The sequence below is a fragment of the Chroicocephalus ridibundus genome, chromosome 4 (genome assembly GCF_963924245.1).
Source record: "Chroicocephalus ridibundus chromosome 4, bChrRid1.1, whole genome shotgun sequence".
Taxonomy (NCBI): Eukaryota; Metazoa; Chordata; class Aves; order Charadriiformes; family Laridae; genus Chroicocephalus; species Chroicocephalus ridibundus.
The window spans coordinates 79,806,990-79,826,740 of record NC_086287.1 but is presented as its reverse complement, the minus strand read 5'-3'; the positions used below and the strand labels follow the sequence as shown (position 1 = coordinate 79,826,740).

Sequence of the window (19,751 nt, the reverse complement as noted above, 5' to 3'; positions counted from 1 at the left end):
CAGATCTCAGATGAACTTCAGAAGTTTATAGCTGAAATCTGTAACTTTTATACCAGACTGACATTTCCTGTATTTGATGGGGGTTCTTAAAATTTAAGGTACTGACACCAGAGAGCAATTCCTTCCAGTTTTCCATCCTACAGGTCAATCCGGCCTCTGCGAGTGTTGTCAGAGGACATTGTGTCACTCGGTTTTTGTCCTGGGGAGACATCCAGAGTGGAGTCACCCCCTGAGGGTACCGCCGGTGCCGGGCTTACCGTCCCGCTCTGGGGTAAGTGACCCCGTTTCGCGGGCCCGGCCTTCCCGCTGCCGGGCTCCGGTGGCTGGGAAGCCGGTGGCCGCCGGTAGCCGCGGCCGGGGCGCGGCGGGGCCGGTCTGCGCCTGCGCGGGGGCTCACACGTGTGTGCGCCGGCGCCGAGGGCGCGGCGGAGCCATGGGGAAGAGCCGGGCGCGGAGGTTCCGCAGGGCCCCCGTCGGCCCCGCCGGCCCCGAGCAGCGCCGCGACGGGGAGGGCGGCCCCGAGGAGGAGCCGGCCGCCGAGCTGCTGGAGAAGGTGCGGGCGGCGAGAGGGGGTGACCGCGGGGGGTGGGTGGGCGGTGGCGGGCTCGGCCCTCCGCGCCCCGCCGGGCTCCCCTTCTCCCCGTCGTGACCGGGTCCGGGGGGCTGGGGCAGGGCGGGGGCCGCGCTCCGCCCCTCTCCGTCCCAGGAGATACCGCGGAGGAGTTCTGGCAGTGCCGGGGTTCGGTGCGCCCGGCCGGGGAGCGTTCGACAGGGAGCCAGAGCGAGGAGTCCGAGACACGCGTAAGAAATGACTGATGGAAAATAAGGAAAAAAGAGTGGGTTTGGCCACTTGTCGGCCACGCTCCTGCTTTTGGTGTAAGTATTCCAGGTGAAAACTGTAGTTTAAATCTCCTCCCGCACTCATTACTTCAGAATCGGAAGTAAAAATCTATTTTCCTTTAAGTAAATAAATCTCTGTTCACTCATTGAACAAATCGCTACTTGATCTTCGGGACTAACTTATTTAGCCTTTAAAAAAAATGACAAAAAAGAGAGTACAAAAATATGTAACTGCATAGGTGAGGATGGACTGAGAGACCTCTAACAGTTTCTGTGAGGCGGGATCTGATGTACCACTCTCTTCCACTCCCCTCTTCAGCAGATGTTTATCTTTTCTGTTAGGTTTTCAGTGAACTCCGTGACCCTCCAGGATAGGCACTTCTGTTGTCTTATCGCTTTTACCGTTTGCAGTTCTTACATCTCACCTAAACCTCCGCTAGAGCACAAGTCAGTGTCATATTTTGGATGCTTGCTTCCTGTCTTTAAGCAGATGGTTTAGTCTAAAGGCTATCGTGTGTTTTCGTATTTTGTGATTCTTCAGTTTTTCTTTATGGTAGCATGTACTATGTCTCATACTTCCTTGAAGGTATTTTTCCTCCCACTTTTCACTTTTGTCTTTTTTTTTTTTTTTAAACATGGTAATTGAAGGCAGGTACGAGGCCTCACCAGTGCCAGCTAGTGTCAAATCTGTGAACTACGGCTGTCTTGTTAAACACCCAGAATAGTATTTACCTAGTCATATAGTTAACACACATAACTCAGGCAAGGATTTTTAAACTTCCATGGAAGTTAAAAGCTCTTGATTCCATTCAGGAGCAGTAAAACAGGAGCTACAGTGCTGAGCCTGCAAATCAAAAGGCAGATGAGTCTTTTCACTCAATAAAAACTTCAGCTGCCTTTTCCCTTCCCGTTCACCTGCCCTGTTTGTGTGTCCCCAGCTGCAGCATCCCAGTGCCGAGGTGAGAGAGTATGCCTGTGCCAGCATTTCCAAGCTGCTGCAGCAGAAGCATGTCATCCCAGCCTTTCTGCAGAGGGATGTTGTCCGCTGTCTAGGACCCTTATTGATGGATCACAGTTTAGCTGTTCGTGAGACAGCTGCGGGCGCTCTCCGGTAAGCAACTGTCGATATTCAGAGTTAGAATGAGGTATTCCTGGTATGGTAAAGAAAAGAGTGGGTTTTTGCTGTTAAAAGCTGAGAACTTGAATGTCAGCTTCTCTTGCTTGAATTGCATTTTGAGTAAGTAAGTATGCCTCCATCAGTCAAAGTCCCTGAGAGAGGGGTTTTCTTGCTCCAATAGGTTGCCGTGGGGCTTTAATGTCAGGAGCAGGGTTTAAGTTAGTTACTGTTGTTTTATCTACTGCCAAACGCTGCTTTCCAACCCTATGTTAGGGTAAAAAAACCACAATAGTAGTATGAAGAAATACGGAGAACTTGAATGCTGTTAGTATGGCAGTTTGTGTTTTGATATCACTGTGGGAGCGATGGGTTAGTTCGAGAATGCACATAGCTGGCTTTGAGAAACTTGTAAATATTGAGCAGCATCGTTTTGAGTTGGTATTCTGCGATCAGACCTACAGCTTGCTTTATTTGTACTGAAATGTAATGCTAGTACTTGTTAACATTCATGTTGTATCTTACACTGAGGAATACCTGACAGAAGTCATGTTTTAGTACAGATAAGCTTTCTAGTTACCCTAACCAAGTAAGTGAATTATTTTTTTTTTTTCTCCTAACACCAAAGTTATTCTTTTATGTTAGGAAGGTGGAAGACTAAAGTTACTAATTAAGCAGATTGATTTTAGAACATAAAGTACCATAACCTTTAGAGAAGAATACTAAATATATGGGGTTTTTTAAACATTACTGGAAAGTATTGTATCTGATCCAGAGCATTTATTTTTTTCCCCAGAAATCTGAGTGCTTGTGGAGGATTTGAAGTCTGTGATGACATGGTGACAAAAGACATCATGACACCCCTTGTCGCACTTCTGAAAGAGGTATGTTTATTTTTATTCTGATTTAAAAACTGATCTATCCATTTTCAAAAATAGCTCAATTTTTGTAGCTATTATCAAGATAAGAGATTTGAAAGATCTCTTAAAAGAACGTTTCAATAGGTTTAATAGTACAGAAATTATTCTAGAGATTTCAAAGCAGTTGCTTCTGCCTCCTGGCCTGGTAACTTGGGTCCGTTGTGAGTTTTGCTGCCTGGGATGATTTTTGCGTAAACGGTCTGGAGATTTTGGGATCTGGAACATTGGTCAAGACAAGTCTATTCTGTCAGTCAGGATCCAGATCCAACATTTATGTAGCAACATTATTCTAGCGAGGGTTTTTTTGGTAAATAAATTTGTCTAAATGAAAGCTTGAATTTACATTTGGGTAATTACTGCTATTGTAGAATAATCTGTACTGAATACCTATTCTTTGTTTGGTCCAGGTGTTGCAGTGCAGTTTGGAAATTGCATTGAATTCTGTCACCTGCTGTCTTTGTATGAGCAGCCTTGAGCAATACCATCATTTTCTGTATGTTTCTTCCCCATTTTAAAATATGGGTAATAGCATTATTGTAAAGCACAGTAAGACACTAGCTGAATTAATCTTGTGATCAGAAAGAACTGCTGAAAATTGCATACAGACTGTATTAGCAAGAAACAGCATTTCAGGTTCTAAAATTGTTAAGAATTTCTTTCTTTAAAAAATGCTTCTGAAGGCTATTGAATGCAAAACAAGTACTGTAAGAGGCTTCCTACAAGAGGAAAAAAAAAAAAAGAATGATTCAATTCCATTGTGGTCTAATTTTCATAAAGAGTAGGAAAACTTTCATAAAGAATAGGAAACCGGTCAGGTTTTCTGGTAATAAACACTTCATGAGAGATCTCTCCGTTCACTCTGCTGTTAATGTTTTAAGTTTTTTGCCTTTCTTTTGGTTTGTTTGTTTCCCAACCCTGGTTCTCTTGTTTGGTTGTAGTGTAGCACTGGACTAGATCCTAACCAGCTCTCTCCAAAGAAATGCAGAGAGATGAACAAAAATTATATTGAAGACATAGCCAACGAGGCTATTAATTTGCTGTGGAATGTATGGTAAGTGCTGGGGGAACACTGACCTTTTAGAAAAGCTAAATTAAATCATTCCTGAGAAAGAGCATGGTAATTGAGGCAGAAAAGAAATGACTGTTCTTGCATGGGAAGAGGTATTCAGTTGCTGATTCTGATTTCTGATTGTGTTGCTCCTATGTGTGCCTTGCTTAATAAATGGCAAGCCCTCATCTGATCTAAAATACAGGTTTATCTTCTACTGTAAATTACTTCTGTAAGTGAAGGATTCTGAAAATGCACAAAGTTGGTCATTACTTTTAGGAGAGTGACAACATTTTTTTTTCTGTTGGTTGCTCATCCTAAGTTCTGATACTTTTTTCTGAATATGTATCCTTATCATCATATGGGAGATGGAGAAAATTAAATTCTGATTGGCGGACTCCAGTGCTCTGGGAATATGAGGAGTTTTTGTACTACTTTCTCCCTCTGCAGGTCATCCCAAAAGTTAATATTATATGTTTGGACAAACTATCCCTTAGTGACCGAGGCACTGATACAAATCGGCTTAAGCATGTGAGAAAGAATGTGAATTGTTCAATTAGTAGTCTGTTGGACATTTTACATGTTTACATTGGAAACACCAGGTGAAGGAAGAGAAATAGCAACACTATTAATACAGAAATAGCTATAAACATTGAAGTGATACAAATCTGTTCTGAAAGTTCTCCTTGAATTTTTTGTTATGTTTGTTTTGTAACAGCTCCACGTCATTATACACTTCGGTCCATAAAGAATTTTGTTTTGTACTGTACAGTATTTTAGTGGAGCTGCCTCTATGGCTGGCTGGCTGGCTGCTGGCTTGAGGCCTTTTTTATAAATGGGTTTGCTTTTTTTTTGGAACAGTACAGAAGGTGCTTGCTCAGCATCTTACACAGCATACATGACCCTTTGTAACTGACTCAACAATGTTTTGTGTTCATTTTTTTTATTGCTTGTGTAGACATAAGTGCTTTGGAGCAGGAACTGTAATCATTAAGTGTGCTATAAATCACTTCTGTGTTTTGAACTTTGTGGCAATGACCACGAACTGCTGACGTCGTGGCTAAGTTTGGTACTGATAAAATTGGGGCTGGCATTGATGCTGAGACATAGTATCTTCAAAAGTAAATTTTTGAAGACCCTTGTAGCTAGCTAGGTTCCGTGCTTTTTTAGTTTGAATTTGTCTTGTATCAATATATTAGTTTAAAAATGGGAACAGCTGTGAACACTTGAAGAAATACAAATCCCACTGTTAGATAATTACAGTAAATGTCACATTTTGCATTTATTCAGCATGCATTTCTGAATGTTAGGAGCAGTCACTTTCTGGAGTAAGCAAATATTGACGTGAGAGGCAACAGCCCGCTCAGTTTTCAGTGAGTTTGCGGATGAAGTCTTCCATGGCTGCAGAAAGTCCTGGGCTGGCTTGTAGCCTGCAGCTATAAGCTGCCTTTCATGCCCTGTCTGGATCTGTCTGCATGAGACTCTATTTAGGCTCCCAAATAAGCTCCCAAATACTGTGTGTGAGGAAGCAGCTGGCAGAGGCCAGCTTTCCTCAAAGGCGTCCAGGGTATCGCAGCCTCTCTTTCTCCATTTTAGACAGAGTTGTTCATAACCTCGACAACGAAGGATAGCTTTTTGACTGATGTGTAATTCTTAAGTGGATTTTTAAAATGTGAGTAATAGTGAGTCCACGTTACTTAAAATGTTGTTGCGATAATTTTTTCCTGGGAAAAGCGTTTTATTAATCTTTTTTATGCATTAGTGAATGCAACAATACCGCGGTATACATATTCAATAAAGAAGGATGTCTGGAGGATGTGTTACATTACATGAAGAAATTTTCCACGAATGTAGATCTGGCTATTTCAGTAGGTAAGTGGTAAAAAGGGAACCTAAGGATTTAAAAATACTTTTTTTTTTTTTTTTCTTTACTGTATGAATGTAAACTGATGTCACATCCATTGCATAATGCACTTGCCCTAGCATTACTTCAACTTTGCACTGAGTATAAGACTTCAAATTCCCTTCTGAACAGCACACCATTCAGAAGTTGACATCTGTTGCGCTTATTTTCAGTCCAAAGGAGAATGGCTTATTGGTGGTTACACGGGAGGAAAAATTTTGTGGAAAGAAAGCTCTAGATGGAGGCTGTGTTTTTCATTTTGTTTTCTGGTTTTGGTAATGAAGGGTTTAATTCGTAGACCAAAGAACATAGTCCATCTAAAAAAAAACCCCAAACAACTCCTATCACTTTCAACATGGTTTCATTAGTTATATTGTTAATATAGTCTTATAATAGTCTTACAGGTATACGCGCTCACAGCATTTTTTGGTGTTCTCTTTAGTCAGTATACAATGGAGGAACTGAATTTTGAGTAGCTGAAATTAATACAGCCAGTTCCGTGTCTGATGTGGTACTGTCCTTACCTCTTTTACATACGGGTTTGCCATAGAACATCTTTTCATCTAAAACTCAGTTTGTAAAGGGCAGTGTCATAGCATTACAACATGATGCTTCACTAAATGTTTTTTCCACTGTCTTACATTTCATTACTCCAGCTTTCAGGAGGATAATGCTTTCCCATTAGGTGAGTGAAAGCTACTATTGGGTTTGTTAATTATCTTTGTTGTTTGCTGCAGCGAACTGCTTGCAGGCAGTGACAGAGGATAATCCAGATCTTCTTTCTTCATTTAATGCTTCTGCACAACAAATATTGGAAACGGTGATGTTGTGTCCAGAGAGCACCATGAAGCATGTCCTTCTGAGAACACTGATAGCAGGTACGATGCTCAAGGGCGTTCGTTGCTTTGTGATGGAGAGTATGGCAAGTAAAGGAGGGTGGGAAGGGCAGACAGCTTAGTCTTCTCTGCTATAGTCCGGGCATCGGATTGCCAAAGCCTCATGGTTCGTGAGGTTATTTCTGTCTTTGGGACCGTGATATTTGCAGTGACCAGACCGTATTTGGAGTGACCAGATATTTGCAACTAGTTTTAAAACTGTTTTAAATGCTTGATTCCGAATTTGGTGCCTGCTTAGTGTGATAACCCATTTTAACTGTTCATTTGGTTTTCAACAGTGGAATGAGTCAATAAGAAGTAGTACAGGAATTGCTTTGGTCTTAATAGGCTTAGATTTTTTTACCTAGGATTCTCTATCTTGCAGTCTTCTTTCTACCTCAAATGCTTAACCGTGGTGATTTTTGATACTGGAGTGTAATAAACGTTTTCTAAGGATTCTCAAAATTCATTTATCTCACGTGGATTTGTTATCGCAGGTGAAGTGTCACCAGGGTCACTCTACGTAAATATTCTGTGCATACTTACATGATGAAATTTACTTGAGCTTAATATGTGTGCATAACATGGTTATTACAGATGAGTATATGAAATGCTAAACAGAAAAAAATACGAGTCTGTAGAGAAAAGACTTGAACATTCATACTGAAATATAAGCACTGAGTATTTTAAGTAGTGGAGGCTGCATCCTTTGAAAAATATATGTCTATTATGGAGCTGGGAATTGAGTATTTGAATAATTTTTATATTTCAACTATCTCATGTTTAGGCACTATCTGGAATATCAAGGATACCATTCCACCAGGCAGCCTGGGAAGCATGGTTAATGCAATCCTGAAGATATTTTCAGAATCGTTAGCAATAGATGCTGGCGAAATGATAATTCGTATGAATGAAGCTGAAAAAAACAGGTTAAAACTTGCTGCGGAGGCAGAAACAGAAGAAAACATGAGTGATGTTATAGACAACTGTGTTTTGAGTGAAGATGACATGGAAGAAATACCAAAAGGAAAAGTCAGGAGAGAAAATGATATTTCAGATCTACTTCCAGTAAGTGTGGCTGGCTGGTTTTTGGGCAGCTTCGTGCATTTGGCTGAGCATCTGACTGGTCTTGATGCAGTGTTATCCAGAGTAAACTAGTTACGAGTGTTACTAATCCTAACTCCCAAATAGCTTGACTATTTTAGCTGAAACTTCAAAGATGAGCATGGAGAATTTCAGCACAACTTGTTCCAAAGTTGTCAAGTTGCATGGCGTATCAGGAAAGCGCATTTCCTTTTTTTTCCTCTAGCGGAAGGTACAGGCTTGTCTGACGCTTCTACCTGTAGCTGCTGCAGGAAGTTCTGAGCTCTGTATAAGGCGAGTGAAACTTCTAATGGCTGTAGCATCTAATTAAGAAGCCGTAATGCTTCTAATGGCGTCGGTCATGAGTGGAGATGACACAGAGGTTAAGGAATGCATTTACTAGTGTGTACATGAAATGAACAACAGAAATAAAACATTACCTGACATTACCTAATCTTGTCTGTTACAGTGTGGGTGGCATTTCTTAAAGGTAAAATTTGTTCGGAAGCATCCAGCAGAAAGATAACTTGGGGTTTTTTTCCTCTTTATTTATTTATTTAATGGGGAGGGGTGAGAAGCAGAAATGGCTGGAGGATTGTATTTTTAACTGACAGCCTGGATACTTTAAATTGTGCTGAAATGTTGTTTTACAAAATTTAATTTGGTTCATATTTTTTTTCTTTTTTAGTCTGATAAGTGGGAACTGAAAGAAGTGACAGCTTTACTGATGGCTCAGCAGACTGCTCTGGAAATCATTGTTAATATGTGCTGCAGCGAAGGTTTGTAGGAATCTTTTCCATTGCAAGTGTTGTGATGCATTGATGCATTTTGTTCCTGGTCATGTTTAGTTTGCTGTTTGGTGATCTTAGCTTTTAAGGGTGAATGCATATAGACTCATGTCCCTGACACCCTCATCCGAGGGGCAGATTGGACTGTATTTTTATTACTAATTTAAGTGGTTTTATTCCCATTTAAATAATTTCTGTCACTTACATATTTTTTGCATTATGCTATATATGACAACATTTAAGAACAAACAAAAAAGCGCTGTGCCAAAAAGATATTTCCTAAAAAGTATTACAGCAAATTCTTTGTTCGGTTGGAGTGTGGTCTGAGTGCTCGTCTGATACAGTGTGGGCGTGAATCCTATTGCAGGACTGGGGCATCAGTTTTTTTAAAGCAGATAAATCTTCTAGTTTTGATTTAGTTTTGATACTACAAGTGTTGCCAAAGAAGGAGGAGAGACAGCTTTCGCATGCAAATCTGTCAGCAGTGCAACTTTTGGCTGCTCAGAGTTCCACCTTGATGAGCCTTTTCTCTGCCTTTTTGGAGGAGAAAGAAAGGCTGTTATTCCGGGGGGGGGGGGTGTGGGAAATAGATATTTTGTATCTTCTGTGAACTCTGAGAAGCAGTTTTGATAGCTTTTCTCCAAATCTTCAGGAAGACAAATGATTCTCAAATTCTGTCTAAAATGAACAAAGAGCCCCCCAAAACTCCTCCAAAACCTAAAAATTTTAATTGCTAGTACAGTTGGAGAGCCTGATGCAAAAGTAATTGTGTAGGAGATAACTTCCTAAGTAAATCTTTCAGGTTTTAATAAAATCCACAGTAATGCCCAGATATTCCCAATGGTGATTTTTTTTTTCTTTTGCAGCGCAAGGAAATTCTGCACCTAGTAATATGAAGCTCCTTTCATAACTGCATTTCTCATCTAATGAGCTGTAATTCATAAGCTCTCCCCTTTAATTGGAAAATCTCTTGTGGATAAGCTGCATATTCTGCCATTCACTCAGTGTAATGTAAGGTTGATTGTGTTGTATTTCACTACAGTACTTTACCCATTCACGGGCAGACAGAAACATAGTCTGTAGAAATTAAAAGGAATCCAGAGGCAGCTGTTCATTTAATTTTCAAGTTATTTGAGGACTAAAATAGCTTTAGCCATTGTGCTGAGCTCATAGAAACACTGAGCTTGCCACAGAACTGAGGGAAATAACCAGGCTGGCAAGGGATGCGTTTTGCTGAACGCCGGCCGGCGTTTGGAAGAAGCAGAATCCTCTCACCTTAACGGGGACACGGGAGGGAAGCCAGGAGACTCCAGCATAGCTGGCCAGTCTGCAGTTCCTAGGGTACCAGCACTAGTTAGGATGGGATTGCCATTGGAAATGCTTCTGTGTTTCCAAAAACGGTTCAAGAAACCTGATCTTAGTTAAGGGCTGATGTGCCAGAACCCGGTTCCTGCTCAGCCCTGGCACTCACTGTGAACACAGGACTACGGCCGTCTTCTGTTGTTGCTGAATTGCGTGGTCAGCTCGTATAGTTGTCATTCAATTTTCAAAGGAGATTTTTGTTTGCTTTGCTTTGTAATTTTTTAGAAGGGGCAAGAGACTGACTGAAAGGGGGATGTCTGCTTTGTTTTCATGCTTGTTGGTACTGTGGAGTGGTAAAGCATAAAAGAACTGTTCTCTCACACAAAGGCTATTAACACTAGCATATTACAGCTATAGAATTAATTGGCTGTTACCATAAGCAAAAGAAGATGCCGGTATGATCAAATTGCCACAGCCTGATGAGTTACTTTGCATCAGATAAACGGTAGTCATCACCTTCAAATAAATTCCTAAGCTGCTGCACAGCGCGGGTGAAATGTGTTCATTTGGACCTTTCTTGCTGTATTTTAAGTGAATGAATTTACTTTTTGCCACAGAAAAAGTGCATGGCTGCTACCGTAGTTACTACAGTACCTAGATCTCACGTGAATCTGTGTTGCCAGACAAAAATTACTTGGAGGTGAATATGGTATTTTTTCGTCACAGCAGTTAAATACCCTGAACCTGTGTACGCAGGCAGAGCTTTCGCCCGTTGGTGAGGAGGATCAGTCCAACCTGTAGACCGAGGACTTGCGTAACACCAGTGTCACACCAGTTAAAATGTAACTAGGTTCAGATAAATCAGTGTAAACTGATATAGATATATATATATATATATCAGTTTCAATATAAACGACAGACTTAGCTTGTGCTCGTTTGGCCGAGTCTGCCTTGAGCCGTGGGCAGATGGTTCACTGTGCGGTAGCTGTGCCCCTCGGTAGCACTACCTCAGCCCTTCACGCCATGCCTGCCCTTACAGCTCTGATAGTAGAGTGCACCATGTAAGTGTAAACTTTCATCAGGTTTATAACTATAAACCTAGTTTAATTTAAGATAACGTTGCCTGAAGTGGCTAACAGAGATCACCTGGCTTGCTTTGGCTTGTTTTGCTGCCGTGGTTTCCTTTCAAGTGACCTTGCTGTGGCGACAGTAACATCTTCACGCAGCCCAGCTAGTGCCCGGGCAGAGGACATCTGTCTGTGGCTTCAGTATTGCCAGAGGAAACAGGCGCCTTACACTAATTGCCGGTAGTAAACAAGTTAAGTTAAACTGGTGTATTTGTATGCGAGAATCTACCTCAAAAAGTAAAATGGTACAATCAGAGTTAAAATCTTGGTAAATGTTTTATGAAATGTTTTTTTCTATACCTTTTTTTGATATCTTTAAGTGAAGCATAGTGAAGCACCCGTGTATGAAGAACCTCTTTTATAAGAATACTTGTTGCCTGAGTGAATATAAAATAACATTTTATGGGGCACTTCATTAGGGCCCAACAGCTTAAAGACTCCTAAAGCAAGAGCTGGAGCCAAGTCTAATTGAGAAGTAGGATACCTATTGCATGAGCGCTGTTACATTTACAAGCCTGTTTTCTGTTCTCAGATCCCTCTGACGACGAATGGGAAGAACTCTCCAGCAGTGATGAAAGCGACTTGTTTATGGAGAACGCATACAATGAGGGGAGTGGGCTGCTAATGTCACCCCTGTGCCTCTCTGATGAGGTTAACTCAGCATTTCTGAACAACCTAATTCCAAAGAAGGTATTGTCTTTTATTTTATTTCTAACACATGGTACAGTCTTCCCCTTGTGCCTGATTTATATACCAAGGTAGGCAAACAAATTAGCCCAATTCATCTGGAGAAAAGGAATCTTTTTTTAAAATTTAGCTTTGCTTTTTTTTGCCTAGAGGTGGAAGCGTCATCACATGAGCTGTCTCGCCATAAATAATTTCTTCATGTAAGGGGGAATAGAAGGTTCGCGTGTTTCAGAAATCTGGTGCTTTTGGTTTTTTTTAATTTGGCTTTTCCAAAATACAAAGGTGGTTATTCCTTAATTTGGACATGAAAAAGATTACCCGCAAAAAGGAAGGGAACTTTGGGTGGAAGCATGACTGCCAGATTTCCATGTTAGCAAAGTGAGGTGGAAGTAACGGAGGTGAATGGCAACAATCAGCACTGAGCAAGTGCGAGTTGCTATTTCCCCCTGTTGTATACGTAGTGTTGGAAGTACAGTGGTTGACACTGACAAGAATTCAGATGTTCTTGTTTCAGTGTTGTTTTGCTCATTCTTATTTGGGGTTGTAAAGATGAAGTTCATCACTTGAATCAGTTATTATGATAGTTCATCAGCGTGGTAGAATTCTGACCCAAGACATAAAGTGCGAGATGAAAACATTCAAGGCTTTTTGTAATTAATAGCAAGCAGTATAAGTTTCATGGCAAAGTCTTTTAGACTGCTTGCTATCTGAAAATTCTGTAGTGGAATCCGTAAGAAGAAAGATTTAAATAAAAGAGTAGCAGAAACCTAGGAAATCACCTTTTGTTCAGTACAGTTGGATACTTAAAATATGCTGTGCTTAACCCAATGTATAATTGCACCATTTGAGTGACTGAGGAAGATTCTAGCATTTTTAGCAGATGAGACACTTGCTACCTGGAAAGCTTAGAAATACATAGTTTGAAGTATCTATTTGACATGAAGCTAAAATTTCAGTCTTCCCCCCAAAAACACCTTAAAAAAAAGAAAAAAAGAAAAAAAGAGAAGCGCTATATTGCTAAACCTTTCTTTTTCCCCTCCTCAGATTCTTGAAAAAACTGCTTTTCCGAACAGTGTTGCTCTAGACATCTGTATGCACAATCCGTCTTGGAAACCATTAATTAAAAAGTAGGAATTTCATTGTCTCTTTTATTATTTTTCATATATATTCCATTGTTTTAACACGCTTAGAAGGATTGTCCATCTTTGGGTTGCTTTTAAGATCTGGACAGTGGCAGATCTGATACATGATTTTGAATGAGAGATACAAATACTTGTGTAAACTGCACAACGTATCACAGCCTTATTTAATTCAAGATCCTTCTTTGTGTTTCAACATCTGTTTTCAAAGAGATCTGCTAAGTGCATTTTTTGTTTTGTTTGTTTCAGGCTGAATGCGGTGCAGTGTAGAGCTTTAACATGTCTCCACAGCATTTTGTTAGTGTCAGATGTGGATTGTCTTGGAGGACCTTCAGCACTTCAGTCCCTTGCACAGCATCTCTCGCAGCTAGTCTTTTCTAAAATGGGTAAGATGTTTGGTAAAGGGGGCTTGTTGACCTATTTCATATAGACATAAGGTAGCCGTGTACGTTGCTAAGTTTTAATGCCATTATATTACTAATTTTATCCCTTTGGAGTTTCAAAACAAGGATACTGGATGTTGGAAATGTGCTGACAAAACAGTGTATCCTGATAAGCTGCGTTTATCCAAAGATAGATAAGAATGCTCCTAATGCAAGAAATACGTCCCTGTGTGCATGCAGAAAGTTACTGAGTTGGTGGATAAACCCTGCCTTGCTGCGAGACTTGGAACTGTTTGCTTCATCATATTTGTGATAATAGCAGTTCTTCATTAATCAGACAAGCCGTGGAGAAGATGGGACATTTTCCTTTAAATGTGCAAACAAGCCTAAATAGACATGTGAAAAAAAGGGTATCTAACACGGTCTTTCACGTATTTTTTTCTAGGAATCTTATGAAATTATGGCAAAGGTGGTTGTTGCAAAAATCTCCAGCATGTGCATGCTTATTACAGTAGGAAAGATAGCAACCGCCTTGTGTCTGGGACATGCTTTATGCGTATGATTGCATAGCTTTCTTGAAAATACATTTGCATTAAGGAAATGTGAAAAGATTTTATGACTAAATATTAAAGCTGTGTAACTTCCTGTTATGGTGGTGCTTCGATTTCAATGGAGAAGGCAATACATTTAATTTTTCTAAAAATACTACTTCAGAATATCGGATATATCCTGGTAAACACTATAACGTATCCACTGCAGTGCCTCTGCGTTATTTCTTAGAGATACTGTGATGGTTTCCCCCTAGACCTGCTAGTGTCAGTGTTATTGGATGGTCTAGTGTAGATATGCAGCAGTTAGCACTTCCAGCTACCTCCTGTAACCTTATACATCAGATCAGCAGCATTCCAATAATACTGTTGGACCATTTACGCTATGATCTCTGTTACTGACACTAGAGAAGCTGAACTGAGATTATTTAAAAAAAAAAAAAAGGCGGGGGGGGGGGGATGCAAAATCCCCCAGAAACCCAGTTCCAAGCTAATGATCTGGTTCCCTGACGGTCTGCTTCATTCAGACTATTCTGATAATCTGGTTTTATTTTAAGGTCAGTGATGATGGCTTTTCAAAAAATAAGAGATATTCTTCAAGGCTGGAAAAGCCTGCTGATTCTCAAAATTGTCAGAAAACATTTTTCCTAAGACACATGTGTTGAAGTCTAGCATATGCATGGCTTTGTCATTTCTTGTCTCTTAAAAGCTTGAGAAGCTCAGTTTTCTTTCCTTCCTTCAGGCGTCTTCATTTGTAGCCACAAATGTGGTACGTGTAGTTCTTATTTGCTGTAGTGTATAGTATGACACTGCATTAATGCTTGAAAACGCATCTGCCTGCAAAACACGCTTTTTCTCAATGTCGTTAAAAGCACGTGATCAGTCTATGGGAACATTGTTATTGAGAGCATAGTGCTTGAAAACCCTAAGATGCAGGAAATGAAAATAAATACGAAGACATATGCAAAGAAGTTCACATAAACTATCTGACTCATGCTTGAAGAGCAGGACTTGTAAGATTTCAGGGTCTACATGCTGCGCTTCGCAATAGTCAGAAAGTTCTTCCATGAAACTGGAGAAGTGGCTAGCTGAAGACAGAGGGTGCTAATAAGTTAGTTTAATGGCCCACGTCCATTTTTGTTAACATGCAATTTTTTTAATAGTTAAATGCTATGTAATGGAAACTGACAGATGGAGTTGGTAACATACCAACATGTGGTTAGAAGGAATTCTGTGGTTTACAGGGTGAAAAAAGAGGCATAAAGATCCAGTTGCATACATGGGAAGGGAGGCAATACGGAAGAAATAATTGAGAGTTTCTGCATCTGGAGTAGTCCAGAAAATAAGAACACATTAGAGGAAACTAAAAAGCTTCAAGAAATGCAGAACGTGTATTGGAGATGATGGCTGGTATCGATGAATTTGTAGTTGAACAAGAATAATGCAGCGTTTGAATCATACATTTCTGAGAGGTTATTAAAGCACTGGAAACCACACTCTTTATATGAATTGGAAAGAGGCCAGTGTTCCGGGTGTCTAAAAAGGCTGCTTAGAAGACGGAAGAAAGGAGTTAAAGTACGCAGTCAGCTTCTGTAGTTTTCCCAGTTCCTGTATTATGGCCTCGACGCGATACCAGTTTTCAAGCTTCTGTTCTGACGGCAGTGGTTTGTACCGTACGTTAGGTCACACCAGTGTCTTAACCAGGGATGTGCCTGAAAATGAGGACCAACTGTGGTCTAACCTGCAGATGCAATTAATACTGAATTCAAACAAATCACTATGGTTACAACCTACAAAGACCAGTCTCTGAAAATGTAGCTCTTCCTGTTTGTGGCAGTACCTGGAGGAACAATTAAGGGATTAAGGAATTTGTATTTCTTTGCTTCTTGTATCCTTCATCTTCCTGTTTAACTCTTGGCTCTGGGTTCAATTCTTTGACAGAACTCCCTACAGACACAGAATTCCTGGAAGCCATAACCAGCGCTTTGAGGGCTCTCCTACAAACAATGGCATCAAAGAACATCTCACAGGTAAAAGCTTTTCAAACTAAAATTTATGTGAGGTTGTGCTGGAAAGTTTTTAAAACAAAACCATTTAAATGAAATGCTAAATTTCAGCAACTGTGAACACTGAAAGAACAGATTTCATAGCATTCGCTCATCGTATTTTTCATGAACCTTACAGCAGACTTTTTTATATATCTCTTCCTTAACATGTAAACAGATGAAAAGTATTTCAAAACCAAAATAGCGATAAGCCACAGGACATCGATATAATGACAAGCATTTAGTAAATCAGCACCTAGAAATGTGGATTCTTTATTTTCTGATGTCATCTAGTTGAAGCTAGTTGTCCTTCTAGAATCTTGGGTGGACATGAATTAGCTAAATATAGGAATGAAGCATAATAGTTTGTTATACAAGACATAATACTATATGGTCTGCTGGTCCTTTCTGGCTTTAAACTGAAAAATGAGCTTCTATACTGTAAGTCGTAATGAGTTGGAAATACCTATTGAGCTCAGTAAATCTGTGAAAATCCCTTTGGGCTCAGAATTTTTTCTTTCAGCTTCATGACGGCCTTGGCTACGTTCTGGAAGAAACACCTTAAGAAGCTGAAAAGGGGTGTTTTAACTGTTCTCTGGCTTGATTACATTTTTAGAATTCGTGTAGTTTTCATAATACAGGACTGTTTCTCTGTTACAAATGTGCCTGTATTCTGTAAAAGCAAATAATCTAAATGTCATGTTTAAAAACTTCCAGGAAAATGTAAATATGTCTGTCTATCTTCTTTTTTGTGGGTTTTTTTTTTTCCTTCTTTTTTTTTTCCCTTGCTAAACAGTGTATGACTCCTGAGCAGCTATTGGCTTTATGTGAAGCTGGTATTCACAGCAGCAATGCCAGTGTTAGAGTGAACGTAGTGAGCATCCTTGGAATTTCTGGCAGTGTCCTGGCAAAAGGACAAGATACAGCTGAAACACTAAAGGTGAAAAAGCAAATTTTGCATTACAAGTCTAAACCAGTTTTGATACTTCTTTCAATTTTCTTAGGCATTGCTGGAAAAATAATTTTTTCTTTCTTATTTCAGATGATTGGAAAATTTCTTCTTGAGGTTGCTATGAAGGAATCTTCTCTTGTGGTAGCAGGGGAAGCCTTGGATGCACTTTTTGATGTATTTGCAGATGGTAAAGAAGCAGAAAAGGCATCGGTACAGATCAAGTTGCTTCCAGCACTGAAAGAATTTCAGCCAGTGTTCAAAATGAGGGTAGGCATCAAATGCAGCCAGCTCAGGATCTCAACGCATGATGTTGGTTAAAGCTTTGACATTTGGGCTGCTAAAAGAGATAATTAAGCAGGAACGTATGGCTCTATAATATGACCAAAAAAAGAAAACATGTAATTGAATTTCTGATATTCCGCTTTAGAGGAAGGCAAATAACACTTACCTTGCAGTTCATGGAACCGTCCAGGTAACAGCGCAGCATCTGCATTGCAACATCTGTATTACACCATCAGTATTATTGATGTCCAAATCACTGTCTTGTTCTGAAACCCGTGTAAAGAAAAAGGAGGAGAACAGCTAAATTGGTCAGAGAGAAGTCCCTTCTGAAGTTACATTGACATATTTTGGTTTTAACTTGCTGTAGTTCTAGGTGGACGTTTTTGTTCTGTTGGTGCTTAATTAAAATAGATCATGTATTCTGTATTTTCAAGAATCACAAGACCAGAATTCTAAACTGTAATTCTAAGTACATCCTTGTCTTAAATAGACCTTCAATATGACCTTCAATATGCTGTTTCTTTAGTCAGATGAAGCCTGAGGAGTGACTTTCATATTCTCAAAGCTAAGCACTATACACATTAATACATAACTGGCAGTGCTACACTTGTTTGGTTAGTTAGATGTGCAAGGTCTTTAATATAAAAAGCTACAGAAAAGAAGTTTGTGTTTCAGATTTATGAATGAAATAGCATACCAACAGTAGTCTCGTTTTAGGCAGCGATGTATTACGGTAAATTGACTCGCAGAAGTAATTGCTAGCTATGCATGTGCACATGTTGGAGTTCTCAAAAGGCAGGGGTGGCATGCCTTGACAGAAGACATTTATACAATTACTGTAAAGGTTAGGTGAGCTAATTGGAGAAACTTCTCCATTAGTAAAGTATGTATTTTTTGGTTTTACAGATGCGAAAAGAAGGCAAAGGACAATATAGTACAGATCAGCTGTGTGTTCTTGACAATGTGAAGATGAATTTGAGAAGATTCATTGCGTATCAGGAGACACTAGGGAAAACCCCAACTTGAAAGATCGAGGAACTTCAAGGTTTCCCTTATTGAATAATGTTTTCCAAAAAATATAACCATTTTGAACTTCTAAAATTTATTGTGCAGAGCGGTTTTGCTTTCATGCTAATACTGCATTTTTTTACGCTCAGTATTTTTATACTTCTGGGTTGATGCAATATGAAAGTCACATCAGCGTGAAAAAACATAACATACTTTGAGATTGTGTTAGCAGTGATGAGAATGTGCTCTTGCAGTCCTGAAGTCTGTATCACTGTCATTGTTTAGAAATCCTCACGTACCCTTGCGGAAAACTATAACTGCATGAAAAACTAATTTAGAGAATATTCTCGGTTATGTGCCAGATCAAGAAATAAATTTTAAAAGCTCGAGATATTTTTCAGGGGATTAAGCAGTGGCAGAATGTTCATATTTGCTCTTACCTATTTCTAGAATCGCATGGGCAGTTATGGCAAGCTTCCCAAGAGACGTGTGTGACAATTGTCTAGATTACTGTCAGCACTTCGATCTGTTACTTCAGGTGGTTTATCGAAAACTGTTTCAGATTCATTGAAGATAAATTCAGTATGATAGCTTTCTGCTGTGGAAATCAGTGTAAGAGGATCCTACGCTTATACGTGGCTCCCTGTTTTTACTTTATTTTGATTGGTATTTCTGAAAATCAAGTCTCCTGATTTACTTTCTTCCTTGTAATTCTACATGAATTCGATGATGAATTTTAATTCAAGGAAGTAGTGAATCTAATAAAAAGTATTTTTTTACACTGTGGTATTATCTAAAGTAACTTTTTAAGTGCTTAAAATATCTTTTTCAAATACTTTTGATAGTTTCTGTATTTTACAGCTTAAAAATCTCTATTTTCAAAAAATGTCACTGATTCATGAAAATTGTATGTGAACTTCCACCTATCAAGAGCTTTGGTTTTGTTTCTGTGAATGAGATCCTCTTTCTTTTTTTTTTTTTTTTTTTAAGGAAAAAAAAACCACACCACAACCAAGCACAAAAGCATTTTGTTACGCTGATTTTTGAAATGGGACCTTTTTCCCCCTCCTCCCTTAACATGCTGCCTTAGCACAGGCATCTAGTTTTTGGAAAAATTTTGCCCGTGGTCTTAGGCACGAAACTACAAAGACCAAATCTGCTCAGTTTGTTAGATTTCAGTCTCTTAGATTGGAAAGCAGGCTCAGGAACTGACCGGCTAACTTGCAAATGACTTTATGAAATCCTGACATACGTTATTTTGTCAAATGCAAGAGAAAGATAAATGAGTTTCAGCAGCTATACTGCCTGGGAGTCCTCTACTGCTGTTACTTTGCAGGAGCTGGATGAAATGTGTGATGCGATGCGATGGCTGCTAATGGAACGAACGAGTGGGAGTGTGGGACCGGGAGGGCTCGAGGGCCATTGAGCCTGGCCTGGAGAAGTCCTGAGGAGCACGGAGAAGCTGAAAGGTTATACTGGGATTTGGCAGGGGCAGGCAGCGGAGAGGCCTGGAGCGTAACAGCTGAGGAAAGAGTAGCTGAGTGGATTATGGTATAAGACTGCACAGATTTTTAATTCCAGTGTTAGTTATACTTGCTGTACACAGAGGATAGTATAATATTAGCCCAATAAAAGGCACTACTATTTGTTTGGAGCACTAAAAAGGACTTTCATGCAGAAAGTTTTGGTGTCATTTTCTGGGTGCTA

General features: G+C 39.8%; 1 protein-coding gene across 3 annotated transcripts; it reads left to right on the top strand.

Moving 5' to 3' along the window:
- Positions 1-141: 141 nt before the first annotated feature.
- Positions 142-18,855, top strand: HEATR3 (HEAT repeat containing 3). Of its 3 annotated transcripts, XM_063334393.1 has the most exons (16): positions 605-876; positions 1,183-1,287; positions 1,779-1,951; positions 2,751-2,838; positions 3,813-3,925; positions 5,685-5,794; positions 6,563-6,703; positions 7,488-7,768; positions 8,472-8,562; positions 11,533-11,690; positions 12,732-12,814; positions 13,076-13,212; positions 15,699-15,787; positions 16,599-16,742; positions 16,845-17,021; positions 17,943-18,855. In XM_063334393.1, the coding sequence occupies exons 3-16, from the start codon at positions 1,905-1,907 to the stop codon at positions 18,060-18,062; spliced, it is 1,779 nt and encodes a 592-aa protein (XP_063190463.1). In that variant the 5' UTR covers positions 605-876; positions 1,183-1,287; positions 1,779-1,904; the 3' UTR covers positions 18,063-18,855. The 3 variants fall into 3 exon arrangements, with proteins under 3 accessions (XP_063190461.1, XP_063190463.1, XP_063190464.1); XM_063334391.1 differs by lacking the exons at positions 605-876; positions 1,183-1,287 and adding an exon at positions 142-553; XM_063334394.1 differs by lacking the exons at positions 605-876; positions 1,183-1,287; positions 1,779-1,951; positions 2,751-2,838 and adding an exon at positions 3,291-3,367.
- Positions 18,856-19,751: the final 896 nt, after the last annotated feature.

What these genes read in the sequence shown, in the direction of transcription:
- HEATR3 (XM_063334391.1), top strand. Translation starts at nt 434, where the DNA reads ATGGGGAAGAGCCGGGCGCGGAGGTTCCGCAGGGCCCCCGTCGGCCCC. An exon ending in ACAGCTGCGGGCGCTCTCCG is followed by an intron (nt 1,952 to 2,750) that starts GTAAGCAACTGT and finishes TTTTTTCCCCAG; the next exon opens with AAATCTGAGTGCTTGTGGAG. An exon ending in ATACAGCTGAAACACTAAAG is followed by an intron (nt 16,743 to 16,844) that starts GTGAAAAAGCAA and finishes TTCTTATTTCAG; the next exon opens with ATGATTGGAAAATTTCTTCT.